We start from the raw sequence: 12,945 nt of genomic DNA, 5'->3' as shown, positions 1-12,945 counted from the left end.
CATACGCACTATTGTACCGCACATAAGAGTAATTCACATAACCATAATCTGAACTTTTTGCTTTGATAAGATTCACATAAAGCGTTAAGAGGCTAAAAACTTAAATTAAAATTTCTCAGGAATAAGAGCACAGAGTACCATTGGAGAAAATGAGTATCATGAAGGTTAAAAAATGGGAATTTGGAAGTGTTCATGGAATGAAAAAATTTTTATTCATAAAATAATTAGAGAATGGACTAAGAAAAGATCTGTTAGCCTTAATGAAGATGGTCGATATGCACTATAGATACAGACTTCTGGTATCTGGAGCAGTGTCTCGGTGAAAAATAGTGCGAAAATATTAAGAAAGAGTAGCTTTTTTTGGGATATTGCCAAATTTTGCCTTCTCGAGAAATATCTGTCCATACTAGGGCACCAAGGAGCTTGACCAAAAAAATCCCATTGATCAAAAGGCTAAAATAGGAGTATTGTGCCTTAAAATATTCCATCAATGCAAAAAAGCATTGAAGCGGCAAATTCCTCTACAAATTCATATCAATTTATGTCAATTTGATACAAGAAAAAAAAAGATTGTAGCCAGAAATCTTCTTATCTAAATAAAGTAAATTCTTTCAATTTCCCCTACTTTTTTCTATTACAAAATTCCATTTCTTATACCTCCATCTCTGTTTAGATTAAAGTTTGAAAAAATCAATTTCATTTTGGTCATGTTTACTCACCATATTACTACGAAATTGAGCATCAAGAAAGTGGGCAGCCACATGTGCGGGTAACAAATTGTGCAATATTCTCTTGTTCGATTCCTGTAACACATCCATTTCCTTCTTCTCCTGCGAGGCCTGCAATTGCCATAGGAAATCTAATCTGGCCGTCCACTCAACCAGACGACCATGCACAAGTATGGCAATCATGAAAATTATAATACGGGCCAATGAGATTAAATGAAGTGGAATTGAAGCACTACAAAATGGCGAAAAGAAAGGACAAAAAAGGCAGAAAAAAATAAACGGAAGAATCGCTTAAATGAAGTTAACTGTGTGTGAAGGTCACAATGGCCTTTTACCAAGGTCCTCTGGCGCATGCAGGCAACACTTACTTGACACGGCTGTCATAGCAATCGAATATGTTCGTATGGGACAGTTCAATGAAGAGACAATAGACCACACCCATTGTCACCACCAGCAGTGATTTGAAAATGATGGGTAACCTGTGATAAAGCCAAAAGCGGAAAGATATGAGCATAGATGATATTAATACACATTTATGGGGATTCATCACTTTAAGGTCACTCAGTGTTTGACAGCCATTCATGCATACCTTAAGAATACCGACACTGTTAGAAAAGCAAATGTGGCTGAGAGTGATACATATTGGGGTAGAGAACATTTGCGATGGGCTTCGTTTTGATGGATCAACATTAGTAGATCTTCCTCCATGGTGGGTGTGGTGGTGGTCACATTGCTGGAGCAGGGATGATCCGAGACGCAAGTGAACTGTGGGGGGAAAAAGAAGACATAAAAAAAATCTGCCTGTACTTAACTTTTACAACTTGAAACTTGAAGAACATATATTAATTACAATTTTCTCTATAGGCCGCATCTAAGTGAAATTTTATTTAAAAAAATATTTCAATGATTTTTTTCTGAATATAAAAATTTTAAGTTTTTCCTTAAGATTAAACTAAAGCCAATTTTTCTTAAAAAAAAAATTGCAAGAAAATATTTTTCAGACACGAAATAGTATGGACATATTGGTTGCCCAAAAAGTAATTTGGATTTTTCTAATAGACGGCGTTGACAAATTTTTTCACAGCTTGTGACTCTGTAATTGCATTCTTTCTTCTGTCAGTTATCAGCTGTTACTTTTAGATTGCTTTAGAAAAAAAGTGTAAAAAAGTATATTTGATTAAAGTTCATTCTAAGTTTTATTAAAAATGCATTTACTTTCTTTTAAAAAATCCGCAATTAGTTTTTGGGCAACCCAATATGTTTCAAAGTCTAAATTGCAGCAAATTTATTCTTAAGATAAAATTAAAAGAATATTTTTTCACAAAGACGTAATGGGCATACATAACTAATGACAAAAAATTTTTCAAAAACAAAATTTTATGGTTTTTTAACCAAATTTGATTACACAAAGGCGACGGTCTTCTTCAAGGATGTGGGTGGCGAAATCGCGACGGAACGCATGATGGAAATCTTAAACAAGCAAAGCCGTGGAGAAATGGGAGGTTTTCCACAGGAAGGTGAAGGAGGATGGAACTCTTCTTGGGGTGGGCATTGATCAAGTCTCCGTGACAAGTTTGGCTAAGATTATAGACATGGTGTACTACGGGTCATGGCCTTGTATTGGGAATACAAGGATAGGCAAATATCCTTATATTGAGCCATCAAACGGTGTAGTGGCGGGACACTCAATAACATCAAACAGACAGGGAGCCGATGACGAGTAAATCACAGACTCTTTCAATATTGGGAAGACTAGGATAAACAAAGATATTAACACTGAAACATCAGACAGTGCAGGGGCGAAAGACCCAGCATAGCCTAACGAATAGGGGCCCGAAGGCGGAACCCTCTACAACACAGCCTAACGAACAGGGACCCGAAGACGGAACCATCTACGACTTTCTCGAGATTAGGTAGACTAGGATGAATAAAGTTCCTAATGCTGAAATATCCGGCAGTGCAGTGACAGAGAACTCAATGTCGCCTAACGCAGAGGGAGCCGACAATGAGACTATAACCTACTCCCAAGAAGCCCATTTACTCAAGATTTGGAAGACTAGTATAGGCAAAGATCCTTATATTGGAAAATCGGGCAGTGCAGGGACTGTAGACTCAATAAAGCCTAACGAACAGACATCCGATAATGGAAACATTACCGAAATTCTTAAGATCGAAAGTTTAGGGTATGCAAAGATCCCAATATTAAAACATCAAGCTGAAATACCAGGTAGTGCAGTGGCAGAAAACTCAATGCCGCCTAACGCAGAGGGGGCCGACAATGAGACTATAACCTACTCCCAAGAAGCCCATTTACGCAAGATTTGGAAGACTAGTATAGGCAAAGATCCTTATATTGGAACATCGGGCAGTGCAAGGACGGTCGACTCAATACAGCCTAACGAACAGGGATCCGATAATGGAACCATTACCGAAATTCTTAAGACCGAAAGTTTAGGGTATGCAAAGATCCCAATATTAAAACATCAAGCTGTGCAGTGACGGGAAACTCAATGCAGCCTAAGGAACAGGGAGCAAACGGTGAGATCATCACCCACTCCCAAGAAGCCCATTTAATATGAGGACCAATGATTGGGGTCATCCAGATAAACCTCCACCGGAGCTGGGGAGCTACTCTCGCTCTGATGGAGAAAATCAACAAGGGCAAGATTCATACGGCCTTAAATCAGGAGCCATGGACGACCCAGAACAAAATTTTTGGACTGAACCATATCAACTGCCAATTATTCTATGCTAACACTGGTACTCGGTCGAGGACCTGCGTTATTTGTCATAAAAATTTGAATTATATATTTTCCCCAGAGTTGTCAACGTTGGATGCAACAGTGATGAGAGAGGGAGATGGTGGATCATACCTGGCATCACTTTATCTGTTTTTCGACTCTCCGCCGCCGCCATCTACGTCGGAGCGGCAACGGTTGGTGAGGAAAGCAAAACAGACAGGAAATGAGGTACTAATAGGCCGTCATACGAACTCTCACCACATTTCATGGGGTAGTACCAACATTAATAAGCGGGGCCAAGCCCTTCACGAAGTTGGGCATAAAATAGAGAAGAATCCTCCGATGCCAAGACACATTGGAGGTTTGCATTGACATCGAAGGGGCGTTTAATAATGTGCGGACCGACATATTGATCCAATCCTTAGACCAGTACCGGGTGGACCCGGATTCTTAGAGACTGGATAATCCATATTTTAAGCAACAGGTGGATAAATTGCGGGTCCTTTGACATAAATATAAGGGAGCACGCCATAGGGGGGCATTTTATCGTCATTCCCATGGGTGACCACCATAAGTGCCATACACGTATGCTGACTGAGGAGGGATTTGAACCCATCTGCTACGCAAACAATGTTATAACACTTCTAAGGGGTAAGGATCCTAACCAGCTATGCAGAACGGGCGAAAGGGATGTTACGATGTTATAATACTTCTGAGGGGTAAGGATCCTAACCAGCTATGCAGAACGGGCGAAAGGGTCTTGCATATGGCTTACGACTGGGCTGGACCCAGAGGTCTCAATGTTAACCAAAAGAAGACTGAAATATTCCTCATGAAGAGTAAGACGAAGGTGGGCGCATCACGTTTCCTCAACGAAACGATTTCGCTATCTGACAAAGTCAATAACTTAGGTGTGACCTTGGACAGGAAACTGAATAGGAAGTGTCACATTCAAGAGCGTACTGAATAAGGCTCACAGATGTTGGGCACTTTGTAGACGGGCCGTAGGCTCGAAATGGGGCCTGAATCCGAGGATAGTCCACTGGCTCTACAGGAGCGTGATTAGTAGTTTGGTGGAATGCTATGGAGAAAAAGTGCATTATAAGGACCATGCAACAGATTGAGGAAACATGTTGTCTTGGCATAGGCGGAGCGATGAAGACCACACCCACTAGGGCACTGGAGACTATTCTAGATATTCGAACTATGGACATACAGTTTAAATGTGAGAAATCCACTGCGGCTATGAGACTTAAAGCGATGGGAGAATGGATTGACGATGGGAGCAGCTCATACCATCGCGGTATAATCGTGACGACTATAGGAAACCTGAATGGAAGGGAAGAGATTTCCGAACGGATACCTGAGGTAAACCTTGAAGTCGTGTGCAAGGCACTGCTGCCAGAGGCACACTCTTGCATGACGTAACCCTAGTATTGCCATCTGGAAGATCATGTTATATGGATCGATCAAAGCTAGAGGACAGAGTGGGCCTGGGGGTTTACATTGAGAACCCAGGGACTGAGATCTGTTTTAGACTGCCTGATCACAATACGGTCCTACAGTTAACGGCGTGGGTGACGAACGTTCATGTAACACTGTGGACGGCGAAAATCCTATGTCATTGGCCCGCATTATCCCAAAGTAGGAAAAAAATACTTGGTTCTTTTTTCTTTTAGGCACTAGATGAACTCATAGTAAACCCAGCCAAATAAAAGGCCTTTATTGAAACGGCAAAGTTGCACGAGAAAGTGCTTTAAAGCCTGTCTTCCAGGAAAGTCTTGCTGCTGAGAGAAGTGGAATAGTTCATGAGGAATCACATGAACTATTCCACAATGGGTCACATGACGTCTTATGCGGATGCTACGACAAAAATCTTGGCGTTCTCCTCGTCCAACCTAACCTAACCTATTCTATGATATTCTTTGAGTAGAAAGTACTGAATTTAAGTGATCTTGAGCTGGAATATGCTCGTAGAACCTTTCTGGGAAAATTTTGGATTTAGTATTTTTTTTTTTTTAAATTTTGGGAAAATATATAATTCAAATAATTTTTTCTGAAATTTAAATATTTTTTTTTAAATTTAAATAAAATTTCCTAAATATTAGGAAATTTTCCTTAAAGTTAAGTATATTTTCTAAAAATTGAAAAAGTTCTTTTGACAATATTTAAATTTTTTTATCCAAATGTTATTTTTACAAATAGCTTCTTTAAAGTTTTATTTTTAGAACAAATTGTATTTAATTAAAATCAGTAGGGAAAGGCAAAAGTCGGGCGGAGCCGACTAAATAATACCCTACACCACCGAGTATACGTAATACTTTTAATAGGCTTTAACAGACTTTAATTTTGCATACCCATATAAATCTGGACCGATTTTTATGGAACTTTGCACACATATGAGAACGTTGAATAAAACGCTCCATGCCAAATTTTGTAAGGATGGGACCAAAATTGTGGCCACTACAGCTTTAAAAGGGGCATATCGGATGAATGATATACATGGGAGCTATAGAAATCTGATCCGATTATGATGAAATTTTGCACACATATTGGGATGTCACAAAAAGCACTTCGTGCCAAATTTTGTAAAGATCGGACCAAAATTGTGCCTTTCCAACCTTAATAGGTCAAATCGGACGAACGTTATATATGGGAGCTATATCTAAATCTGAACCGATTTAGATGAAATTTTGCACACATATTGCGACGTCACAAATAGCTCTTCGTGCCAAATTCTGTAAAGATTGCACCAAAATTGCGGCTCTTACAGCTTTAAAAGGGCATATCGGATGAAAGATATATATGGGAGCTATATCTAAATCTGAACCGATTTCAATAAAATTTTGCAAATATTTTGGGTCTTAAAAAAAAACACTTGGTGCCAAATTTTGTAAGGATCGGACCAAAATTGCGGCTCCTACAGCTTTAAAAGGGCATATCGGTTGCAATATATATATGCGAGCTTTATCTAAATCTGAACCGATTTCAATAAAATTTTGTAAACATTTTGGGTCTTTAAACACTTGGTGCCAAATTTTGTAAGGATCGGACCAAAATTGTGGCTTCTACAGCTTTAAAAGGGCACATCGGATGAAAGATATATATTGGAGCTATATCTAAATCTGGACCGATTTAGATGAAATTGTGCACACATATTGCGACGTCGCAAAAAGCACTTCGTCCTTGGACCAAAAAAGACACTTTTGCTAAATTTTATGAAAATCGGACGACAAATGCGACCTGTACCTTGATTACAAAAATATATGGACAGACAGACAGACGGACAGACGGACATAGCTAAATCGAATCAGAAAGTGATTCTAAGCCGATTCGTATACTTATCGATGGGTCTAGCTCTTCTCCTTCTTAGAACTGCAAATCTATAATACCCTGTACCACAGTGGTAGTACAGGGTATAAAAAGTTTCATACAAAAGGTTTAAAAAAAAACATGTAAGAGCGTGCTAAGTTTGGCCGGGCCGAATTTTATATACCCTCCACCATGTATCGCATTTGCCGAGTTCTATGCGCGGTATCTCTTTTTAGGCATACAAAGAATATTGTATGAGAACTGTTATGCTGTTGGAGCTACATCAAGTTATAATCCGATTCGGACCATAAATGAATGCTGAACATTGTAGAAGTCATTATGTAATACTTCAGTTCATTCGGATAAGAATTGCGCCTTGTAGGGGCTCAAGAAGCTAAATTGGGGAGATAGGTTTATATGGGAGCTGCATCAAGCTATTGATCGATTCAGACCATATTAGACACGTATGTAGAAGGTCATGAGAGAAGCCGTTGTACAAAATTTCTTCCAAATCGGATGAGAATTGCGCGCTCTATGGGCTCAAAAAGTCAAGACACAAGATCGGTTTATATGGCAGCTATATCATGTTATGCACCGATATGCGCCATGCTTAGCACAGTTGTTGGAAGTCATAACAAAACACCTCATGCGAAATTTCAGCCAAATCGGATGAGAATTGCGCGCTCTATGGGCTCAAAAAGTCAAGACCCAAGATCGGTTTAAATGGCAGCTATATCAGGTTATGGACCGATTTGAACCATACTCAGCACAATTGTTGGAAGTCATAATAAAACACCTCATGCAAAATTTCAGCCAAATCGGATAAGAATTATGCCCTCTAGAGGCTCAAGAAGTCAAGATCCTAGATCGGTGTATATGGCAGCTATATCAGGTTATATACCGAGTTGCGCCATACTTAGTACAGTTATTGGAAGTCATAACAAAACACCTCATGCAAAATTTCAGCCAAATCGGCCTAACTAACTCCTTCGGAAGTTAGCGTGCTTTCGACAGACAGACGGACAGACGGCCGGACATGGCTAGTTCGACTTAAAATGACTTGACGATCAAGAATATATATACTTTATGGAGTCTTTGACGAATATTTTGAGGAGTTACAAACAGAATGACGAAATTATTATACCCCCATCCATTGTGGAGGGTATAATTATTGTAATAAACAATTTGACTTTCGAAAAATTTCATTAAAAATCATAACATTTCACAAAAATTTTCTCCTTTGAAAACAATTATAAAAAAATTGGCTTATAGAAAAATTTTATTAATTTTTTGTCTTTAAAAAAATTCATTAAAATTTTGGTTTTTAAATAACAATGTCATTAAATTATAATATTTTTGTCTCCTGAAAAATCATTAAAATTTTGTCCTTAAAAATATTTCTCTTAAATTCGATTTAATTTTTTGTATGTCTGAAATTTTTGGATTTTTTTTTGTATTCAAATAATTTCTACTCACCACATTGACTTGCCCCACCGAGTAGATCAGTATGATGGTGAATATGGTTATGGCCATGCGCAGCGTAAAACTCTGTGATAAATCCCAAACTATCCATTTCAAGCGTACGGCCAGCAACAGCATCAAAATGGCACTGACCCATACGAAGGCGGTTAGGAAAAGTAACAACAATATCAAGGTCCTTGGCAAAGCGGTCACCTGTAAGGCTGCTCCCAAAATCAACAGCAGCAGCGAACAGCCCATGGCGGTGGTAAAGCCCAAGTCGAAATCTTTGCGATACTCACGTTCTTTGTCGCTTTCGCGAAAGCGCAACGAGATACGATCCACATGTTCCGATTTGTCACAATCCACCGAGCGGGCATTGATCGCTTGCGAAAGGAACCGATTGACCCGATTGGTGGGCTGATGATGCACCGATGAGTGACGCTTGCGAAAGGGTCGTTTGAACTTGTCGGTCACTTTAGATTGCTGCGATGGCAAAATGATGGCCAGCCAAGCCATTCAGCATCCATCATTCATGGGCATTACAAATTTTTTTTTGTTTGTTTAATTTTTGATGATTTTTGTTGGTTGGAAACCGAAACAATTGAAATGAAAAGTTTGAGAATGGCGGGAGAAACAGACAGACAGATTGAAAGAAACAGGAGAAACAAAAACATTTATTTGGTATCTTAATAAGAAGACGTGTGGATTATTAAAAAAACAAAACTCATAGAGAAAAACTATAGGCTTATTAGAAGAGAAAGGTTTAAAAAAACTTAGAGAACAAAAATTAAAATCAAAGAAACACAAACCATAACTGATAAAGGATAACAAAGTCAATAAAAACTTTTGTTAGTACAAACAAATATTACATGCATTCTATTGAGTAACCACATACAAACACACAGCCAAAACCTTGACGATTAAATCATACATATGCTCAAGTATGGACTTAAGGTCCTTACATATAAGTTAACCATTTATGATGTATTAGGGTATTCAGGATTTTTAACTAAGGTTCATGCAAATTTTGTACAAGAGAGATTTCGACTAGTGAAATATTTGAAACTGTTTTTACACTTTTTAGTAACTGGCTTAAAAAAGCCTGAAAAATAACAACGAAAACATCATGCACTTAGTACGGGGCTAACTTTTGTAAAATAGAACGAATTTTTGATTATTTCCAAAAGTAAAAACTAAACTCGGTTCAAAACAAAGCCTAAAAAAATGCTTCCCTTATGTAAAAATTGTGATTTGCTTGCGTGTATTACAAATATTTTTTAAAGAGAAACAAGTAAAAAGTTCCACAATTTCGTTCAAGTCAAATAGTTATCCCTGGGAACAGGTTTGTTGGTGTCCTTAATGTAATATCACTGCTAAATCAGGGTAGTTTAGTCAGATTGCAAAAAAAATTGCAAATTTTGCCCATGAACATTCCACTAAGGAACAGGGGCGAACTTTTCACATATCAATGAGTGCAGTCCGATTAAAGTTTTTTAAGCTCAATGATAAGGGGCCTTCTTTTTATAGCCGAGTCCGAACGGCGTGCCGCAGTGCGACACCTCTTTCGAGAGAAGTTTTACATGGCATAGTACCTCACAAATGTTGCCAGCAGGGGAAAACCACCGTTGAAACTTTTTCTGATGGTCTCGCCAGGATTCGAACCCAGGCGTTCAGATTAGGTTACGTTAAAGTGGTTGTTGCTACCACAATAGGGACAAATCAGGCCTCTGGTGGGAATCAAACCCACGACCCCTGCACTACTAATGCGAGTACGCCACCAGCTTGGCTATGGGGCGATCTACTCAAGGATTAGTACCGGATAACGAAGTTCATTTACCTATCAGGGGCCAAGCACCTGGGGCATTGCTTATATCGAACGTGGTTGGCAATTAGATTTTTCGATACGATCAGCCATATTCTGATTTTGAAGGACAATGGGGAATCAAAACCACGACCCCTGCCCTTTTAATGCTAGCACGCTACTAGCCCGGCTACGGGGGCGATTTACTCAAGGATATGTACCGGGGAATCATACAGACAGACCGAAGTTCATATTCCTATCAGGCCAAGCATCTGGGGCATTGCATTTTCGCTACGATCAGCCATATTCTGATTTTGAAGGACAATGGGGAATCAAAACCACGACCCCTGCCCTCCTAATGCGGGCACGCTACTAGCTCTGCTACGGGGCGATTTACTCAAGGAAAAGTACCGGGGAATCATACAGACAGACCGAAGTTCATATTCCTATCATGCGGCAAGCACCTGGGGCATTGCTTATAACGAGCGTGGTTGGCTATTAGATTTTTCGATACGATCAGCAATATTCTGATTTTGAAGGACTTTGACTACAATAGACTTTTTACAGTCTACATTTTTAATTAGAGCTGAACGAATGGACTTTTGAAAACTACGACCACCAAAATGCAAATTTTTTGCAAATTTTTTGAACATTCCGCCAAGGAACAGGGGCAAACTTCTCACATATCAATGAGTGCAGTCCAATTCAAGTTTAAGCTCTATGATAAGGGGCCTCCTTTTTGTAGCCGAGTCCGAACGGCATGCCGCAGTGCGACACCTCTGTGGAGAGAAATTTTACATGGCATAGTAGCTCACAAATATTGCCAGCATTAGGAGGGAAAAACCACCGCTGAAAATTTTTTCTGATGGTCTCGCCAGGATTCGAACCCAGGCGTTCAGCGTCATGGCGGACATGCTAACCTATGCGCTACGGTGGCCTCCGTAGCGCAGAGGTTAGCCACCATTTATTCGAAAAATAAATATTGACGATCTTTACAAGTGCTCCATCTTTTGCTTTGATTTTGAGATGCAGTAAGAACCGCCACAAGTGCCAGAGTCATAAAGTTCGACGAAAGTGATACAGGAGCACAATTTTGAATCAAGCATGGTATCCGATTCCTGTTCTGGATGCGGGGCCATAGAGATATCCCAGGGAATTGTAAATCGCACGAGCTTGCGGGACTAAGAACTTCCCTAGACATTCCAGTGATACTGGCTGTGAGCATTCCAAAACTATGTGGCCTAATTTAGACTTGAAGAGGTCTATCGCTATGCTGTCATTGACTAGAATAGACGTCTCAGTCACTGTGTCCCTCATGACAGGTCACTGTCTGAACGGAAAACATGCTGACAGACAGAAGGATGCCAGCAACGAGTTTTGCAGAAGCTTTAAGGACATCGAAGAAGAAGCGACTATAGAAACCCTTCTGTAGGTGTGTTCCGCACTGGCAGTCAGAAGGAGTTCCACTTTAGGTTCTCATTTCTTTGAGAACCTGTCTGATTTAGCGAATGTGAACATTCGCAAGTTATTGAGCCTTTTAAAGCGATCTGAATGGTTCAACGGTAGGAAATGGAAGGCATCTTCCTTCTTCTGTTTCTGTGGTATCACAATGGAGGAAAACGTTTAAGTGAGTCTGATGGCAGACTGCGACTTAAACCTAACCTAACCTATGGTATCACACTACTCTCAATAGTATTTTTAAGGGAGCCTTTGCAGAAAATTACCGATTATATGTCATTCTCGGAGACCAACCGCGACCCATAATTAAGAAAGAAGGAAAACCAAACAAACTGGAAGATGCAAGAGCCTTAAATTCTATTGGGCAGGTATCGATGCCCAGGTGATACATGGTTACTTTTAGTGTGTCTGATTATAAGGCTGCCACTGGATTCTAATTCTGTGGAGAACATCAGCTAGTATTGCTACGTTGGTTATCCTATGCTAGTACTGGCGACATTTTTAAAGCCCTTGGCAGTGTAAAACTTCTTCTAAAAGAACAGACGCTTAGCAGATTCTAAATGAAAACATCAGGCAGTGCAGGGACAGGAGACCAAACACAGCCTAACAATAGCCGTACGTTTGGACTCGGCTATGAAAAGGAGGGCCCAGTTCTTACCGGATTTGGTTGAACTTTTGAACCGAGTATTTTATTTTGACTTTCAACAATTGCCTCAAGTATGGTCTAAATCGGTTAATAACCTGATAAAGCTCTCATATTAACCGATCTCGGATCTTAGCTTGATGAGTTTGGAGGGCGCAATTATTATCCAATTTAGCTTGAAAATTTGCATGGAAAATTTTGGTTTGACCATCAATAACTGTGACAAGTATGGCCTAAATCGGTTCCTTATAGACTCAGAAACGGCTGAACCGATTTTTTCTTATAATTTTCACTGATGGTGCATAATGATCCCGTGGTGAAAATAGGGAACTGCATTTTTTGATATCTGAAGGGGGAGCGGACCCTCCCCCTTATCCTAATTTTCAGAAGCGCCAGATCTCGGAGATGGGTGGTGCGATTTAAGCGAAATTTTGTGTGCTCTCTTATAGTAACCTACAAACAAAAATTTGGTATCCAAATTTCGGATGGGGGGTCGCCCCACCTAGGGGGACGCCCCATCCCAAAACCTACCAAACATATATATATACACCAATCACGACAATATGGGACTCAAACGAAAGGTATTTAAGATTAGAAAACGTGTAAGCTCTCTTATAGTAACCTACAAATAAAAATTTGGTATCCAAATTTCGGATGGGGTACCTAGGGGGCGCCCCACCCCAAAACCTACCAAATATATATATACACCAATCACGACAATATGGGACTCAGAGGAAAGGTATTTAAGATTAGAAAACGTATCTGATATCGAATTGTCGCACCAAGTGTTAGGGGGACCAC

General features: G+C 39.7%; 1 protein-coding gene across 4 annotated transcripts in view; it reads right to left on the bottom strand.

Annotated features, from left to right (window-relative positions):
- The window catches only part of LOC106085694 (Ca(2+)/calmodulin-responsive adenylate cyclase), a 374,401-nt gene that overhangs the window by 28,218 nt on the left and 333,238 nt on the right, over positions 1-12,945 (bottom strand). For all 4 annotated transcript variants that reach the window (XR_009398222.1, XM_059368290.1, XM_059368291.1 and 1 more), the window contains 4 exons: positions 8,258-8,725; positions 1,318-1,493; positions 1,097-1,207; positions 720-960 (listed from right to left, as the gene is read on the bottom strand). Coding sequence is in view for 3 of the 4 variants with exons in the window: in XM_059368290.1 (XP_059224273.1) it covers positions 720-960; positions 1,097-1,207; positions 1,318-1,493; positions 8,258-8,725 (996 nt within the window). In the remaining variant the exon portion in view is untranslated. The remainder of the gene's footprint in view (positions 1-719; positions 961-1,096; positions 1,208-1,317; positions 1,494-8,257; positions 8,726-12,945) is intronic.

The sequence above is a fragment of the Stomoxys calcitrans genome, chromosome 4 (genome assembly GCF_963082655.1).
Source record: "Stomoxys calcitrans chromosome 4, idStoCalc2.1, whole genome shotgun sequence".
Taxonomy (NCBI): Eukaryota; Metazoa; Arthropoda; class Insecta; order Diptera; family Muscidae; genus Stomoxys; species Stomoxys calcitrans.
This window is presented reverse-complemented; position numbering and strand designations above follow the sequence as displayed.